Consider the following 19320-nt stretch of genomic DNA (forward strand, 5'->3'; position numbering starts at 1 on the left):
AAAGGGTCAAGGAGAAGCAGTAAAGCAAGGAGGAAGGAATGTGCAGTATGCATGTGTGCATGCATGTGCGGGGTGTGTGTGTGCATGTTAAGTGTGCGCATGTGTATGAGGTCATGTGAGTGTGACATTTTAGCTGGCGTAGCCAGGAAAAGCCTTCCTGAGCAGATAACTCTTGAATAACTCTTGATGGCGAGCGAGCCATACAAGTATGAGGAGTGTGCACATTCCTAACCAACGACACAGAAAGAGGTAAGGACGCGAGGCAGGGTGTGGCTGGTGTGTTGGAGGGACTGGGAAAGGCTAGGCTAACTGAGCAAGGAGGGTAATGAGAGGTTCTGATAAGGAACCCTCTGAGTAAGAGGGGGAGGCACGGGGAGACCATCTCAGAAGAGTCATAGGAACTGACTTAGGTTTTAAAAGCCCCTCATGGCTGCTGCATGGAAGATAGGGGGCAAGGAGCAAAGTAAGGAGACCTGTTAGAAAGTGGTGGCAGCCTTAATCTAGGGAGTGATGATGATGATGGTGATGGAGGAGATGATGAGAAAGGTCAAATTCTGCAGAGCCTGCAGGATTTGCTAACAGATTGGATGTGGGAGTGCAAAAGAGGAGTTAGGGGTGACTGCAAGGTTTGTTGTTGATGGTTTGTTTTAGTTTTGCTTATTTTTTTGAAGACAGGGTCTCTCTCTGTCATCTAGGCTGGAATGCAGTGGTACAATCATAACTCGCTGCTGCCTTGGACTCCTGGGCTCAAGCAATCCTCCTGCCTCCGCCTTCCAAGTAGCTGGGATCACAGGTGTGCACCACCATGCCTGGCTAATTTTTTTTTTTTTTTTTTTTTTTTTTGTAGAGACAGAGTCTCACTATGTTCTCCAGGCTGGTCTCAAACTCCCGGCCTTGGGCAGTCCCTCCACCTTGGCTTCCCAAAGTGCTGAAATTACAGGTGTGAGCCACTGCATCTGGCCCCTCCGAAGTTTTTGATCTGAACAATTGAAAGGATAGGATTGCCTTTTCATGATCTTCCTCTGTAAGTAACTTGATCTGTCATCAGAGAAAAGAGATTACATGGATATACACAAAAATGTTGTTAATAATTATGTCTATGTGGTAGGTCATAGGTGATTTTATCTTTCTTTATGTTTTTTAAGATTTTTCATTTTTGAATATAAAAAGTGGATTGTTATTATTATTTTTTAAAATTTGGGGCTTTCAGGCATGGCAAGGGTATACTCAGTGGACCAGGTAAAACCACTTTCTACCTTGTTGGATTCTGTATTAGTCAGCATCTGCTGCATAGCCTGCATAGCAAACAACCCCAGGCTTTTTTTTTTTTTTTGTTAGACAGAGTCTTACTCTGTTGCTTAGGCTAGAGCACAGTGGCATGATCTCAATTCACTGTAACCTCTGCCTCCCAGGTTCAAGAGATTCTTGTGCCTCAGCCTTCCAAGTACATGGGACTACAAGTGTGTGCCATCACACCCCACTAAATTTTTGTATTTTTAGTTAAGATGGGGTTTCATCTTGTTAGCCAGGCTGGTCTTGAACTCCTGGCCTCAAGTGATCTGTCCATCTCGGCCTCCCAAAATGCTGAGATTACAGGCATGAGCCACTGCACCTGGCCTCCCAGGCTCTTAATTAGTGTTCCTTTTCTCACTTTCTGAGATATGAGTTGGCTGGAGCAGCCCTTGTTCAGGCTACAGGTAGGGTTCAGGTCTATTCCAGGTTTTTCATTCTAGGACCTGGGCTCAAGATGTCTCTGTGATCTTTAAACTCTTTCTCTACTTCATCCCTGCTGTTTTGGTGTAATGGGTCTGTTACCACACAGTGGGTATATGAATCTGTTGGTCCTATAACAATAGTATCAGACAGTAATCACTGTTTGGCATTAGGTCTAGCTTTGGCTTTTGAAAAGTCAAAAAGGCAAATACCCACTTTATAGTTACTTCTGGCATCCCTAACACTGTGTGACATCAGAGAGTCTATAGTCATGTGAGCTTCTGTCAACCTAACCAAAAAACAAACAAGGCATGTTATTCATCATCAAGAGGTAACTTGGAGGTTTTATTTTTTTAATCTCTTTATTGCTTAGGTATTGAAATTATGTTGATCAGCTTAAGGATCCATGTAATATTTATTATGCTACAGAGGAAGCTTTGGGGATCATATCTCAGTAACCAACAACCTAACCTGTCAAACCAGGAGAGGCAGGATGGCATCAGTCCCAAATCACTTCATGGTGTGCCAAATTCAATGGAAACACACACACACACACACACACACAATGAAAGCTGTGATTTAATATGCAAAAATAGTTACTAAAGATGCAAATATTTTAACAAAAAAGAATTCATGTGACTATTAAGAGAGAGTATGTTAACTAGATAATCTCGGAAGACCTAAACTGGGTCAACAAATGTTTTGATTTTAATACAATTTGAATACAAAGCAAAACTAAATAAATTAGAGTTTACTATAATTTGGAAATGTGTGATAATGTTTTGGTGTGCCACCCTTCAAAATGTTTAACAGAATCATTTTTAAGAACTGAATTTTATTTGTTATTTAATTTCATTTAGAATAGGAAACTTTCAACTTAATATAACCTACCTGGGAATTTTTCTCATCTCATGAGAACCAGTTAAAAGCAGAATGTCAGCTTTTCCAGTTAAACATTTCATAAGGAGGAAAAACTCCAAAATGCATGCCAAACCATCCACGATAAATCATTTTCTATCCTTGGATGGGACCCAGCATATGAGGGTCTGGAAATGCTTTCAGGGGGGTGTCTGAAAATGTTGTGTCTCGTGTCAAAATGCCATCCTCCTCCTCCTCTGCCATAGATGAAAAAAAGATTTAAGCTGGAAAGTAAAATGAACAAATATGGAAACTGAGTCTGGCCCTGGGACAGCGGGAGCTGGGGACAGCCCTGGGTGGGGCAAGAAGCCCTTTCTGGGGGAAAGGGTTTGGTGGATCCCCGCCCTGTGGTCGCACTGCCCTTCGCAGCTGCGAAAGAGCTTTCCTACCCAGTATCTCAGTGAATCTGCCCGGCAGCCCTTTGGGTTGGGGATGCTGCTGCCCACATTTTACAGTTGAGGAAACTGAGTCTCAGACAGGTTAAATCACCTGCCCGAGATCACAAAACTGCGTAGCTGCGGCAGAATCAAACCCGGGTCTCCTGACTGCACCTTCTGAACCCTTCCTCTTGTCCAGGTCACCCCCTCTCTACGCACTCCATCTGCACCCCCATCCCTCCCTCCTGTAGCTCCTCTCGCAGGTTAGTTTTGTGCCTGAGAACCCCACGATCCTCGATCAAGTCATGACCAAGACCACAAATAAAACCCCTGGTGAACATGAGGGCAGGGCCACACTGCAGGGCACCGGCAGGAGCGACAGCCTGCCTGGCTCGGAAGTGATTCCCCCGTCCGGGGGTGTGTGCAAACGGAGCTGGACACAGGATGCAGTGCGGCCACGGGAAATGTGCGGAGTGATTTCCAGCATCTCTTTCCTCTTCTCTTGCCAACTTGCCTTTATGGTGTCCACTTTTTCCCACTCAGTCATAGGGTCTGGGGTGATCGGCCCCTGTACTGGGTTGAACAGTGTCATAAACTTCATGTCTACCTGGCCCCTGTGAATATGACTTTATTTGGAAATAAGATCTTGGCAGATGTAATCAAGTCACACTGGATTCGGGTGGGCCCTCCATCCAACGACTTGGGTCTTTATAAGAAGAGTGAAATGTAACACAGAGACACAGAGGAGACACACAGTGGGAGGAAGGCCACGTGAGGGTGGAGGCAGAGGCTTGGACTGAGGCAACTGCCAGCCAGGGAATACCAAGAACTGCAGGCAACCACCAGAAACTGGAAGAGGTGAGGAAGGATTCTTCCCTGGAGTCTTCAGAGGGAGCTGCTGACGCCTCGATTTCAGACTTCTCAGGTCCAGAACGGTGTGAGAATAAACCTCTGTTATGTTAAGCCACCCAGCATGTGTTGCTTTGTGAATGCAGGCCTAGGAAGCCAGTACAAGCCCCACTTCCAGCAGCTCGGGTTAAGCCTGTCTGCATCTCCCAGCGCCCTGCTCCCCATGGCTGGGTCTGGAGAGGTACCTTTAACCCACAGAGAGCCAGTGGGATGCTAGAACATATGTGCTGGGGCTTGATGGAGAAGGAAACCCTGTCTCCCCCTCTATGTGAACCTGGAAGGGCGTAGCCAGAGTTGCTGCTGGAAGAAGAGCGATTTTGTGATAGAAAAAAACTGAGAACAGAGGCAAAAGGAAATATCATCATCCTAGTCCTGGATCAAGCTGAGCCCGTCTGAAACCAGGACTAACTATGACGTTTTTAGTCCAGAACGAGTGGGTTCCCTGGTAACTTAAGCCTGCTTGGTTTCCGTTTCTGTCGAAAAGTTTTCTAAGTAATACAGGGAGTCAAGTATTGGATGAATGTGTGGTCCAAACAGACTTGATGGTCTTTTTTGCTTCACCCATGCCTTTTAACCATATACATTAATCAACCTAGAAATAGATTTTGAATGCTTCTGGCATTCCCTACATTCCACCCCTAAAGAGGGCAGCTAATTGAGAAGGTGGCATTACAAACACATATTCGGGGCTTTCCAGTTAATCCTAGTTGATCCTGAATCCTAGGAGCGATTGAGATGTAGGAAAAAATAATAGTCTCTCCTATGCAGAAAAATCGATTCAGGTGCCCTGACATTTCCACCTGATGAGGTTTTGGAGGAAACCTCCTGCCCAAGATGCGAGGCCACAGGAGTTTTCAATGAAGCCTGCCCTGTGACTAACCCCTTCTGAGCTCCAAGATTTGGCTCTTTCAGCTGGATTTGGCTCTGGCCAGTGGAGGGAGGAAGGGAGGACAAGGGGGAGAACTCAGGCTGAGGCTTCAGGGACAGGAGGACGCTCAGTTCGCAGCTGACCTCCCATCCTCTGTCCTAGCGCCTCTCTGGCCAGCAAGGGGCTTATCCAGGCCGATTCAATGTTAAGGACTTCTTTTAAGAAGAAACACACTACACATATAAAATTAAGTATGGACATGGATATTTATTTAAAGTGAGAAAAGGAATCCCTGCAAATTTGAAATGTTAAAAATTGGCAAGTGCCATGAACACCTGAAAATCAGAATAAATAACAAATCATTACCGTCATCATCATCATCACCGACCTGATCCACCTCTATCACGCTTGTGTTACTCCATTTTTGGCTGCAGCTTCTCTTGTAACAATTTCATAAGGTTCTTTTCTATAGTGACAATAAAAAGGTAATTTAATCTTTAGGCATGTTCACTTTATTATTTTATTTATTGGTGTAGAGTCTTGCTCAGTTGCCCAGGCTGGAGTGCCATGGTGTGATATTGGTTCACTGCAATCTCTGCCTCCCAGGTTCAAGCAATTGTCCTGCCTCAGCGTCCAGAGTAGCTGGGATTATAGGTGCATGCCACTCTACTTGGCTAATTTTTGTATTTTTAGTAGAGATGAGGTTTCACCATGTTGGACAGGTGGTCTTGAACTCCTGACTTCAAGTGATCTGCCCGCCTCAGTCTCCCAAAGTGCTGGGATAACAGGCGTGAGCAACCTCACCCGGCCTGTGCATGTTCACTTTAAACTTGTTTGTTGTTATCGATATTTTAGAGAAATTTCCTTCAGGCCCACATCTCATCGTGTTGCTGTATCTGTCACTTCACCCCTGGGCTCCATGGTGCTTCCTGCCTTGGGCAAGTGGGCAGGAAACTTCAACCCTCTGGCCTCCATTGGCAGTGGCGTCCAACAGACGCCTCCACCTTCTCTCCTCCTGCTTCTCCGCGTTCTCTGCAGCCCTGGTTTCATCACCTGCCTGTTCGGGTTCTCTGCAGCCCTGGTTTCACCTCCTGCCTGGCCAGTCCTGGGAGGCAGGGCACGGGGGAAGTGGCCGTGAACACGCTGGCTTAGGGGCCCAAGCAGGAAGTGGAGCCACATCTTTTTCTGATCCTTCTCTTTGGGATCAAAGATAAGGTTTGTCAAGGGCAGGGGAGCACTGGTGCCAGGTGAATGTGGAGGTAGTACTGGCAGCCCTCCAGCCCTGCTCACAGTCCAGGACCAGGGTACAGAAGCTGATCCTTAATGTGTCCTCTTGGGGTGGATACGTAACCAAAACCTGGTCAAGCAAGGTCATGTTGATGGGCTCAGAGATGGCATTTGACTCAATCTGGGGTAATGTAAGTCAGCATCTGGGAGTCTCTTTCCTTTAGGGCTGCTAAGCCAGGAGGATGTCAGCCTGAAGCTGAGAGAGATATCTTTGTCACTTGTGGAAAGGGCCCACCTTTAAAAAAGGTGCCACAGCAAAAAGCAGAGGCAGTGCTTGGAAAGAGGCAGATTCCTGGTGATATTGCTTGAACCCCTAGATCCGGCCATGCCTGAAGCCTGTGACTGGACTCTGTGTCAGTCAACAAATTTCCCTTTTACTTATAATACTCACATTGGATTTTGTTACTTATAATTTTGAAAAGTGGCATCAACTGGGAAGGCTCACTCATTTATATTCCCTACCTGAACCCCAAGTTTATAACCTGGAGCAAGAAAAGCGAGAATTCACCCTAGGACTAGGAGCACATTCTTCCAGGCTGATAGGAGAGAAAAGGAGAATTGAGTGAGGTTTATGCGTCCTTAGAGAGAGAAGAGATCTGAAGGGGCCACAAGCACAGCTCTAAGCAGTAGTGTGCTGGTAAATGTCTAACAACAGCTCTCCAGGGAAGAAATGTGTGTGTATGTGTGTGTGCATAATTACTAAGCACTATTACTTAGTGTGTGCAATATTACTAAGATAAAGATATGTGTGTTGCACACAATTTACAAATAATAATAAACTCTTTATTGTAAATACTCTTTATTGTTAATACTCTATCCTAAATTGCATACAGCCAATTAATTCTTCCAGAATCTTTTGTTAATTTTTTTGTATATAAATTTTACAGAGATAAAGGATATGTTTGTTGCATACAATTTATAAATAATAGTAAACTCTTTATTGTAAATATTCTTTATTGTAAACACTCTTTACCCTGAACTCCATATAGCCAATTAATCCTTACAGAATCTTTTGCTAATTTTTTTTTTTGCCAAGCTCTTGTATCCAAAGCCAACTATCACAGAGATTTAGCCATGATTTGACAAAGTTAGACTACGAATAAAAATCCCTGATTACTCTACAGCGAGACGTTGAAGAATGGGTATAAGTTTGGCATGAACGCTGGTTGAAATTTTGTTTACACTAGTGAGGAAGACAAAAGTAAAACAATGAAGATGAACGTCAGAACTCCAGTTTCTTCAATGATTCGAGAAGCTGTCAGCTGAAATGGATAATAGTGTCTGACTATTGAAGAACAGTTTCTCCACATTTTGGTGCTATTCACACTGTATTGGCTATAAACAAGACATACTTTAAAGTTTAATGTGCATTACTGACATTTAATCCAGCATGTTCTGAAGTCTAGAAAACCAACAAAACAATAAATCAAGCCCTGATGTGTAGTCCTCTCTAATCTTTGTGATCCAGAAACACTCCCCACAGCCAGTTAACCAACCAAAGACAACCTAACGTGACGTCATTGAGTGGGGACTCAGGAAGAAACGTACGGTATCTCCCCTAGGTCTCTGTAAGAGTTACTATATATAAGTAGCCTCAAGAGCACAGATAATAGTAATATGTAGTAAAATTAGGTAATGAGTTTTGAGTATTTGTTTTAATATAATTTATTGAATTATACATTTAAGTCATTTAATTTTTTATAATGGCTGTGTTTACACTTGCAAAAATCCTGAAAGTGTAGCAATCAGCTCTCACAAGCCGGCAAAGCCAGCTCCAGCACACCACCAGAAGCATCTAGAATGGAGACGACAGGAGAACTCGAGGGACCAGAGTCCTCGGGGGCTCTGCCAGCATCCATGTGTGCAGGCATGAATGACAAAGCATCCAGCACCTAGGACCTATTTTAGCTCTTCATTCTCCCCAGCATCTGGGAGCTTCTTGTCAGTCCTTTCCTTAAGTGATCTCCAGTCTTAGCTACTTGCTCAGTCCCCTGTCTGATTCACCCTGACCCTTTACTGGGTCCAGAGGAGGGACCTGGGTAACGGAGGATGAGTAGAAATTTCCCAGTTCTTGGACCAGCTAGGGACCCTCCTGAAGGGAAACAGGGTCTAAATACACCCCTGAGATATAATTATCCCCATTCTGCAGATGAGAAAACTGAGGGTTCAGGGAGTTGTTTTTCACCCAGGTTCAAATGCTGCCAAGAGGCAAAGGCAATATTGACAAGCAGGTTTGTTGGCCTCCAAACCTATCTCCTTTCTGCAAAGCCATCCTGTGCCATCCTGGAGACAGCTCCTGGACCAGCATTTAGAATTCCAGCTCACTGGAGTCAGCAGAAATCTTAAGAATGACCTGGTCTAGGCTTCCCATTATACAAGTGGGGAAACTGAGGCCCATGGTCATTCATACTGCAATGATACCAGCAGACCAAGGACTAGAGCTGAAGCCTCCTATCAACTAGTCAGAGTTGCTGGCAAAGGATAAGAGAATTAGAGGGGTCGAATAAAACTCAGATAAAAGAGTCAAAAGGCCTATAATCCGAGCACTTTGGGAGGCCAAGGTGGGCGGATCACTTGAGCTCAGGAGTTCGAGACCAGCCTGGCCAACATGGCGAAACCCCATCTCTACCAAAAATACAAAAAATTAGCTGGGCGTGGTGGCATGCGCCTGTAGTCCCAGCTGCTTGGGAGGCTGAGGCACAAGAATTGCTTGAACCCAGGAGGTGGAGGTTGCAGTGAACCGAGATCATGTCAGCCTGGGTGACAGGGTGAGACTCTGCCTCAAAAAAAATAAGAGTAAAAAAAGAGATTTCCCCCTCCCCAAAATGCCAGTTGAAAAAAGAGGTTAGAGAAGATGATATCCTCATTTGGATTTAGGGGTGATATGAGGAGAGACTTCCTGCCAGGATTGGTACCCTTGAGATTCTTTGAGAGAGTCCGTGGTGTAACAAAGACTTCATTGAATATTCTTCTTATAAATACTGTGGAGATGTGCAAGTCAATGGGGAAACTGAGGCATGAAGCTAGATCCTCAGAAACCCTCAGAGTTGGGCATTCTCAGACTTCCATCCTTTTACCTCAGCAAAACAGACCATCTTTGGGGGCAGGGGCCACTCCCAAATGACCAGCTGGAACTTGTGCTCTGGGGCCTAGGAAGCAGGATGCTGGAGACGGTCTGCCAAAGCCATGGTTCCAGAATTTCCAGGCAGACGGATTCCTCAGGAAGCTGCAGAGACCTCAATGCGGCTGTACTGGATGCCAGTGGAGTTCTGCCTGTGGCCAAAGCTCGGGGCAAACCTGTCAAACAGAGAATGTGTGGGATCACGGGGTGGCAAGGCCTGGGGCCGTCCCTGGGGGGTGGACCTTCCACTGGAATTCCCACCCCACAATCCCACCTTCACTCCTACAATGACCCTTCCTGCTTCCTGCCTTACTACAAATGTCCACCTTCTCTCACCTGGACCCCCAGCAGCTCCTCCCTGGTCTCCCAGGATCTTCCCTGGCCTCCTATAACCCCTTGTCACCATTACATCCACAGTGACCTTTCTAAATGCAAAAATCTGTCACTCCCCACTGATATGGTTTGGATCTGTGTCCCCACCAAAATCTCATGTTCAATTGTAATTCCCAGTGTTGGAAGTGGGGCGTGATGGGAGGTGATTGGATCATGGGGGCAGTTTATCGTGAATGGTTTAACACCATCCCTTTCGGTAGTGTCCTTGAGATGGTAAGTGAGTTCTCATGAAATCTGGTCATTTAAAAGTGTGTAGCACCATCCCCTGCTCCCGCCACCCCCTGCTGCCGCCATGTAAGATGTGCTGACTGCCCTTCGCCTTCTGCCATGATTGTAAGTTTCCTGAAGCCTCCCCAGAAGTTGAGCAGACACCAGCATCATTCTTCCTGTACAGAGTGCAGAACCGTGAGCCAATTACACCTCTTTTCTTTATAAATTACCCAGTATTTCTTCATATCTATGTGAGAATGGACTAATACACCTGCTCAGAAGGAAACCATCATCATGCTCAGCCTAACATCCCATCTTCTCACCATGGCCGCCCTCCCCGACACCAACCCCTCCAGTCCCATTTGCTCATCACACCCTGACCACTTGGGCCTCTTGTCTCTCCCTTCAAAACCCCTAACTTGTTTCCACTTCAGGGCCTTTGCTCTTGCTGTTCCCTCCACCTAGAACATTTCTTCCAGCTCTTGAAACTGTTTCTTTCGCGTGAACATTTCTTCCAGCTCTTGAAACCGCTGACTTTTTCTCATAATTCCAGTCTCAGCTCAGAGCGGCCTTCCTTGAGCATCATTCATTCAGCCAGAGATATGATTAAAGATGACAGTGCCAGGCACTGCTCTAGGCCCTGGGAACAGGGCAGTGAGTGAAACCAATACACAAAAATATCACCGTGCTTGTTGAAAATTCCTGATACACTTGTAACAAAAATGCACCCATAGCTATTTGCACCCTAGCTAAACAAACTGTATCCATCTCCCAAATCTGCTGTTCACTCTCTGGTAGGTTAACCTGCCTTATTTTCTTCATGATATAAAAACTCTGAATTATCTTATTTGTGCATTTTTGAGTTTTGTAGTCTATCTCTCTCCTATACATTAAAATGTAACTTCCTTCTAAGTCCAGAGACAGGGTCTCTCTCGGTCATGGGTCTGTCCCCAGAGCCTACTACAGTGCCTGGCACTTGAAAATACTTGCTGAAAGTTGAATGAATCATTCCTGAGAAACTGGGATAAAACAGAAATTTTTGAAAGTTTTTTTTTGCTGTTGTTGTTATTACATCCCCTGAGGGATTGGTAAAGGTCTCTTTTGAACAGAAATAACTTGACAGAAAGCAAAATAAACAACATTTCGGCAATCAATTGCCATTGATTGATGTAAGACGATTTGAGCCCCTTATGTTACTAATGTGTCCCTAAAGCAGGTAGAGAAACTGGATCTATAAGATGTAGGTCCCCATTTCCAACAAGCACATCTGAGGCATAGGGATGCAGAAGAAGTCAGCCCTACAGCAGTGGGTGACAGCTCTACCGGCATCTGCCTCTCATTTTGGGGAAACTAGTCTACTCTGTGGCATGTGGCTTGACTGGACTGTCAATCAAGGATCTCTACCCTATCCTGGCTAAGTTAGAGGTTAGGAGGTGGGCACATAAACCAGCCTTGGCCAATCAGACTTTCTCCTGGGACCATAACTTTTATATGGAGGACACAGGAGTGAAAATAGTTGCTGCTGAAAAGACTACCCCATTAGTTCCCGTTGTCAAAATCCCTGGACATGCCCTGGTCCTGTGTTCCCAAAGTTGAGTTTCTCTCTCTCTCTGTGGCCTCTGATATCAAGAGCCCCCTGAACTCTAGGGACAGAGATGATAAAACACAGACCTGCCTCCGGACTCCACGAAAACCCCTAACTTCCTGTCTTCTCCAGAGTCATAGCAGACCCAGCCTCCAGTCCCCAAGGGCTGGCCCTTGCTCCCCCATGTAACCCCAGGACCAGCCTGACACCCCACAGCTGCAGTCACATCCTGCCTTACCCCAAAGCTGGCTCCCACCTGCCTTTCTGCCTCCTTTGCTTTTTGTCCCAGAGGATGGATTTGGAATCTTCTCCCAAGAAAACCAGTGTGGCAGAGATGCCAGGCAGCTGTCTAGTAACAGAACCCTTGATTTTCAGCTGGGCACATGGCTGTCCAGATTGAAAACCACATTTCTTGGCCTCCCCTGCACATAGGTGTAGCCAAGTTCTATGCAAAGGCATGTGGGCGGAAGTGACCCTGAGGACTATGCCCACCCCTTCCCCTCCCCCATCCTCTGGCAGGTATGTGGGGTTGCACCTCCTTAGGCCATGCAGGAAAGGCGATATGGAAGAGGTGGCACAGCAACAAAACAGAAGGAGCCTGGGACCCTGCATGACCTCATGGCACACAGCTTCCACCCAACCCTGGACCCCCAACTGACATTTGGATAACTTCAAGCAGCCAAATCAATTTCCTAACTAATACAGCTGGGTTGCTGAGGGGCCTGCCGAAACTGCAGAAGGTGCCACTCAACAAAGTAGGAGAGGACATTCTGGAGTGGGGAGGACTGATTACGGACGGGTTCTTACATCAGGAGCCAGATTGGGGTGGGGCTTAGACGCCGGTGCAGGGATGCTAGTCAATGTTAAAATATTTTTTTAAAACTTTGTATAACTTCCCAGAAACAGAATAGGCAGTCAGGAGCTGGTGACTATCACCTACTTACAAGAGGTAACTGGGGACATTTGCCAAGGATGCTTAGGATTGTAGCACTTTGAAGTTCCTTCCGAAGCTCCCATTCCACTCTTCTTTTATTTGAACAGTGTCATGATGCTAAGATTCTGAACTCCCCTTAATGACCCGAAGACCTGATGTGATCTAGCTCCTACCCATCTAGCCTGTTTGACCCTGCACGCTCTTCCCTCCCTCTGTTCCAGGCACGCTGGCTTCCTTGTTGTTCCTCGCACATGCCAGATACATGCCCACCTCAGGGCCTTTGCACTTGCTGTTCCTTCTGCCTAATGCTCCTCCCGTCATCGTTACATGGGTGCCTCCTTCTCAGTGACTTAAATTCCACCTCCTCTGAGAGGACTTCCCTCCCTGACCACCCACTCTACTTCAGCCACAACCCCTTTCTTCTTTGTTCCCCCTGTGTCAACCTGGCCCTCTCAACATATTTTGCTCTGTTTCATTTTCTCCTAATCACCCATCACCAACTAAAATGCTCTTGTTTATGCATGTGTTGTCTTCCCTCCCCCATCAAATGGAAGCTCCTTGAGGACAGGAACTTTGTCTTCCTTAATCTCTACAAGTTTCCTAAGGCTCTGAACACTGTCTGGCACATAGTAACGACTTAATAAATAGCCGCAGAATGAATGCACAAAGCCCACAAGTGTCTTGCATGCAATATTTAAAGGCCATACTTATAATATTTTGGTTCTCCAAGGTCCCGTGACTCTAAGATAGTTTATGGTTTTAAGATTCTACTCTTCTAGCCTCCTGTATTCCATCATCAAATGATTTTTAAATCCCTGTGAGCTGAGTCTTAAAGTCAAATGAAAAGGCACTGTAGGGAGACACAGAACAACTCAAGGAAAACAGCTGTGTGTGACCGGACAAAACTCCTAGTGCCCAGGAAGACAGGAGGAATGCCCGCTTGCAAAGGGAAAGCACAAAGAGGAAAATCCTGAAGCCATGTGCTTGGGGTGTGATACAGCTCTTCGCCCAGACCCACCCTGTCAGCTTCCTACCGTCTCTTCTGGAACTGCTGGTCTATCTCTGCCAATGACTGGCCTTTTGTTTCAGGAACAAATAAATAGATGAAGCCCAGGCCGAGGACAGCAGTCAGTCCATAGAGCAGGAAGGTCCAGGACAAGCCGATGGTGCCTGGAAAAAGGGCGGGTGTGTAGGCCTGGGGCCAGGCACTCTGGCCCCGCAGCCTGGGCCAACTGGCGGGTTCTAGGTCAGGCATGGAAAGTCAGTTCACTCAAAGCAAATGTTCCCAATGGTCAATTTGCAGAACGACCAATAAGCTGTCAGTGAAGTACGTTAAAGCGGAAATCTCACTGATTGTCTCAAAGGCGGGGATGAGCCAGGATGCAAGTCCACAAGCACAGAGACAACGGCAACTTGTGTTTATGGGAAAGACCCCTCACCCACATATAGAGCACTATCCCGTGGAGTGTGCTTGGGCTCCAAAAGCCTGGCCTGAAGGATCGTGGATCCAGCTGAGTTGCCAAACAGCTGCATAGACACAGCTTGGCAAATCTCAGTTTAAAAAAAAAAAAAAAAATCCTTAGAAATTCCATGAATTGGGCTCTGCACAGTGGCTCACGCCTGTAATATCAGCACTTTGGGAGGCTGAAGTGGGAGGATCACTTGAGCTCAAGAGTTCAAGACCAGCCTGGGCAACATGGTGAAACCCCGTCTCTACTAAAAATATAAAATAAAAAAATTGGCTGGGCTCGACAGCACACACCTGTAGCCCCAGCTACTCAGGAGGCTGAGCCCCGGAGGTTAAGGCTACAGTGAGCCGAGATCATGCCACTGCACTCTGCCCTGCACTCAGGGCGACAGATTGAGACCCTGTCTCAAAAATAAAAAAAGACAAAAAAACAAAAAACAAACAAACAACAACAACAACAACAAAAAAAAAACCACCCAGAAATTCCATGAATTGGTCATTCAGTGAATCGATCATTCAGAGAATTGAGTTTTAGCCAGTTTGGCTTGTGACTGGTTTGGGAGAGAGGACAAAAGTCACAGTTCAGTCCCGGAGTTGGCCTCCTTCCTAGAGCCTCCGGTGGGTCTCAGAGCCAGCAGCCAAGATGGGAATGACCCTGAGTCCTTTGATGTCATCCAGCCCAAGACAGAGAAGAGGCTGTGGAGGAAGGGTCTTTGTCAAGGCAGAAGACAAATTATGTTTTGGAAGCCATTCTCACCTCTGACAGCCATATCCATATCTCCTTTAGGCAGCCTCCCATGACCAGCTGGACCTATTGCCAGCAGGGGGAGCAATAGCCTGGAATTCAGTGGGGCTGACTGTAGTCTTTTGACTCCCTGGCTGGATGGGGTAAGGATGTATTTTCCCATATGTGAAATGGGGACGATATATGATACAATTCCAGTAAATTCCTTCCTTCCTTTCTCCCTCCTTCCCTTCCTTCCTCCCTTCCTTGTTTCTCTCCTTCTTTCTCCTCTCTTACTCATTTACTCCACACAAAGGGAAATGCTTGAAGACTGAGGCTGCAGGGAGAAGCTTGGATTCCCTAAGACTAGGGGTGGAAGACAGCCATGATGGGGGGTTCTTCCACTGGGGTTTCCCACAGCACTGCTCCCCAGCCTCCTAAGTTGGCTGCACCTTTGAGAAGGAAACTCTTGGCCATAGGGAATAGGAAAATAACTGAACCCTAAAAACTGTGCCTTGGGGCCCACAGTGAAGGAGCCTGTGTACTCTGGCCCAGATGAGCAATACCCACTGAAGACCAGGGTCTGGAGCCATGAGCATCTCAGCATTTCAGAGTCATTCCCTGGTGTTCTGGGCCCACATAATTTCCACCCCATCCCACCACACCGCAGACTGGGTTTCAATGCTAGGGAGGAAGAGATGATGTCACCCAAACTTGATTTGAGAAAAACTTCCAGGCCAGACACAGTGACTCATGCCTGTAATCCCAGCACTTTGGGAGGCCAAGGTGGGTGGATCACTTGAGATCAGGAGTTCGAGACCAGCCTGGCCAACCTAGTAGAACCCTGTCTTTATGAAAAATACAAAAATTAGCCGGGCATGGTGGCAGGTGCCTGTAGTCCCAGCTACTCAGGAGGCTGAGGCAGGAGAATAGCTTGAACCTTGGAGGTGGAGGTTGCAGTGAGCTGAGATTGCATCACAGCACTCCAGCCTGGCTGAGACAAGACTCTGTCTCAAAAAAAATTAAAAAGAAAAGAAAAGCCAAGAAAAACAGGTGTCATGAACCAGTTTAAGCCAGTTTGGAGCAAATAAACATTGCTACTCTTACACCTGCTGGTTGACCTCAGATGACCTCTCAACAGTACTGGGTGTAGACTATCACCCGTTAGCTGGCCGGAGGAGTTTTACAGTGCGTATGAGGGTCCTGGTTGTTGTTTTGGACACTTGGTGATGTTTCTGCACAGAATAATGGTTCTGCAGCTAATACATAGGAAAATCCAAAAATGTCTGCTTTAGAGTAGGGAGCTTGGGCCACAGAAAAAAAAAAATGGACTTTTCTGGGAAGGACTCACCAATGAGATCAAGGAAGGAGAGGCTGATGAAGAGATTGGCTGCCCAGTTGAAGCTGTTGCAGAATGCGAAGGCTCTTCCTCGTATCTCCACAGGGTAGATCTCGCTGAGAACAAGCCAGGTCACTAGGGTGGGAGAGCAGGAGGGCTCCTGGGCTGTGGTGGGACCTGGGGCCTGGTGCCATCAGGTCAAACACGCAGCCTCTCAACAATGGGATTTTGCAGTGTCAGGCTCCTGATACCAAACTCCCACCCCCATACCTCTGTAAGAATCCCAGTAGGGTCTCAGTTTGCTGGAGACTGAGAGGTTTTCTGAGACATGAGACTTTCAATGCTGAGATGGGAACAGTCTTGGACGAACTGGGATGATTGGTTTTTCACCCTATTCACTAAATTCCTTCCAGTTGTGAGCTAGCCAGGCTTTAAGGGACCTGAAGCTCAAATGACTTGGGGAGCCTTTTAAGAAATCAAATTACAAACATAAAACTAGGCCCTGGCCCTGGGAGGAGCAACTGCTAGTAAATGAGGGGCCCTGAGGCTTCATGGTCAACCCACTTCTAGTGCCCCGCTGACACCCTGCCAGGTAGTCAGGGTGGGAAGTCCCCAAACTTCCCCTAGGAGGGCTAGGAGGCTCCAGAGTCACCTGTAAGGAAGCTCCACTTACCTGGCCCAAACCCAAAGGAAAAGGCGCTGACAAAGACCATCAGGCAGAGTAGCGCGGTCCAGCGCAGCAGTGCATGTCCCTGGGTGGGCAGAGGGGGCCCAGGGAGGGCAGAGCTCAGGGCCGGCTGAGGAGGGGCTGAGGGGTCTCCAGATCTGGGATAGGACTTGGTTTTCTTAACAGTGGACAAGATTGGCTCCCTTTGGTCCTCATTGTTCCTTGGCATGGGAGGTAGAGAGGAGTCCCTCAGCAGGCCAGAGTCTCCAGGGAGGCCCGTCTGCCCAGTGGCATTGGGCACAGCCAGGCAGCTTGGGCCTGAGTCCATGGGCACGGCAAAGCTGACCAGGCCTATGCCGCTGACGGACAGGGCCATGAAGGCACAGCCAGCTAGCAATAGAGCCCTGCGGCCTGCACGGTCCACCAGCCCCATGGCGGTCAGGGTAGCTGCCACCTTCACTGCGCCAAGCCCCACAGAGGCCAGCACAGCTGAGGATCCCCCATGGAAGCCGACGGAGCCGAAGATGGTGGAGGCATAGCACAGCACGTTGGGCTGCCCTGTTAGTTGCTGGAAGAGCACCAGCCCCAGGCCCACTGTGGTCCGGCCTCGCATGTTATCTCGTGCCCTGAAGAGGTCCAGAAAGGAGTACCGTGGCCTCCCCAGGCCCAGCTTGGGGGCCTCACCTCCCTGGAGTGGGATGAGGTCCTTGTTTGCTGCAGTCTCATCTGCACCAGCAGGGAGGAAGAGGAGGCTGAGGGACTGCAGGAGAGCAGGTGCGGTGGCCCAGCCGAACATGTGCCTCCATCCCCAGGGGGTATCAGCCAGTGCATAGTTGAGGGCATAGGAGAGCAGGATGCCCACGGTGATTCCTGCCTCATAGAGGGACACCAGCACTCCCCGCTGCCGTGGCCCCACGAGCTCTGACACATAGATACAGCAGGCCATGGAGGAGAGGGAAATGGCGAAGCCAACCACAGAGCGGCCCAGGACCAGCCAGGTCAGGGAACCAGCCAGGCCCAGGGTCAGGCTGCCTGCCAGCAGCACCAAGTTGCTCCCGAAGATGGCTTGCTTCCTGCCATAGCAGTCAATGAGGAAGCCACCAACCAGGGAGGCAAGGAGAGCTCCCAGAAGCAGGCTGCCCACCAGGAACTCCTGCTCCAAGCAGCTTAGCCCAAAGTCAAGCTGCAGTGGCAGCAGGGCACCTGATATGACTGCCAGTTCATAACCAAAGGTCAGGCCACCCAGCAAAGACACAGAGGCACACAAGGGCAGTAGAGGTGGGGGGCGGCCTAAAAAATAAAAGTGACAGGGACAGAGTTAGAATGGTTCCTTGTCATACCATCAGTGCATTCAACCTTCCCTCCATCTATCAACACCTCCATCTATCCATCCATCTACTCCATCTATTCAACCATCCATTCAAACCATCCATCCATCCATCCATCCATCCATCCATCCATCCATCCATCCGTCCATCCATCCACTCCATCAATTCAACCATCCATCCATTCCTCCTCCATCCATCCATTTACTCCATCTGTTCAACCACCCATTCAACCATCCACTGATCCATCCATCCATCCATCCATCCACTCCATCCATCCACTCCATCTATTCATCCATCCATCCATCCATCCATCCATCCATCCATCCATCCAACCATCCATTCATCCATCCACTCCATCTATTCAACCATCCATCCATCCATCCATCCATCCATCCATCCATCCATCCATCCATCCAACCATCCATTCATCCATCCATCCACTCCATCTATTCAACCATCCATCCATCCACTCCATCTATTCAACCATCCATCCATCCATCCATCCATCCATCCATCCATCCATCTATCCATCCAACCACCATCCTATACCATCTGTTCAATCATCCATTCAACCATCCATCCATTCTTCCATCCGCTCCATCTATTCAACCACCCATCCATCCATCTATGCATCCTCCATCCATCCATCTACTTCATCCATCCAAATATTCATCCATCTGTATGTCCATTTATCTATCCCTTAATTCACTCAACCATCCATCAATTTATTGGTCTATCTATCTATCCATTCATCCACCCATCTCTGTATTTCATCCTTTTATATACTCATCCACACATCCATCCATCCATCCATCCAAATTTATTTATCTGGCATCTACAACATGCCAGGAAGTGCTCTTAGGACTGGAATATAGCCGTGTTGTCCAGGATCTAATGTTCTAGAAGAAATAGGAAGATAATAAATAAGTATATAATTTCGGGTGGTGAAGATGTCATAAAAAATGAAGCAGGGAAAGAGAATTAAGATTGATGGAATAGGCCAGGTGCGGTGGCTCAAGCCTGTAATCCCAGCACTTTGGGAGGCTGAGACGGGCAGATCACGAGGTCAGGAGATCTAGACCATCCTGGCTAACACGGTGAAACCCCGTCTCCACTAAAAAATACAAAAAACTAGCCGGGCGTGGTGGTGGGCGCCTGTAGTCCCAGCTACTTGGGAGGCTGAGGCAGGAGAATGGCGTAAACTCGGGAGGCAGAGCTTGCAGTGAGCTGAGATCCTGCCACTGCACTCCAGCCTGGGCAACAGAGCGGACTCCATCTCAAAAAATAAAAAATAAAAATAAAATAAAATAAAAAGATTGATGGAGTAGTACTATTTTAAGGCCTCTCTGAAGAGCAAAAATTTGAGCAGAGATCTGAGTGATGTGAGAGTGAAAGTCCTAGGAAAATCTGGGAGAAGAACATTCTAGACAGAGTGAACAAAAAGTACAGAGGCCCTGAGGTAGGACAGTTCTTGGTGTT

At 47.5% G+C, this 19320-nt stretch overlaps 1 protein-coding gene across 4 annotated transcripts in view; it reads right to left on the reverse strand.

Annotated features, from left to right (window-relative positions):
* Nucleotides 1-6833: 6833 nt before the first annotated feature.
* SLC2A10 (solute carrier family 2 member 10) overlaps nucleotides 6834-19320 on the reverse strand; it is a 42386-nt gene continuing 29899 nt past the window's right edge. For 3 of the 4 annotated variants that reach the window (XM_017877890.1, XM_017877892.1, XM_017877891.1), the window contains exons 2-5: nucleotides 16520-17803; nucleotides 15859-15981; nucleotides 13350-13485; nucleotides 8795-9369 (exon numbers count right to left, since the gene is read on the reverse strand). In XM_017877890.1, coding sequence (XP_017733379.1) covers nucleotides 9291-9369; nucleotides 13350-13485; nucleotides 15859-15981; nucleotides 16520-17803 — 1622 coding nt within the window. In that variant the 3' untranslated portion in view covers nucleotides 8795-9290. Of the gene's footprint in view, nucleotides 9370-13349; nucleotides 13486-15858; nucleotides 15982-16519; nucleotides 17804-19320 lie in introns of all 4 variants that reach the window. The other variant, XM_017877893.1, reaches the window with a different exon arrangement.

This window comes from Rhinopithecus bieti, unplaced genomic scaffold (assembly GCF_001698545.2).
Source record: "Rhinopithecus bieti isolate Rb0 unplaced genomic scaffold, ASM169854v2 scaffold_10347, whole genome shotgun sequence".
Lineage (NCBI taxonomy): Eukaryota > Metazoa > Chordata > Mammalia > Primates > Cercopithecidae > Rhinopithecus > Rhinopithecus bieti.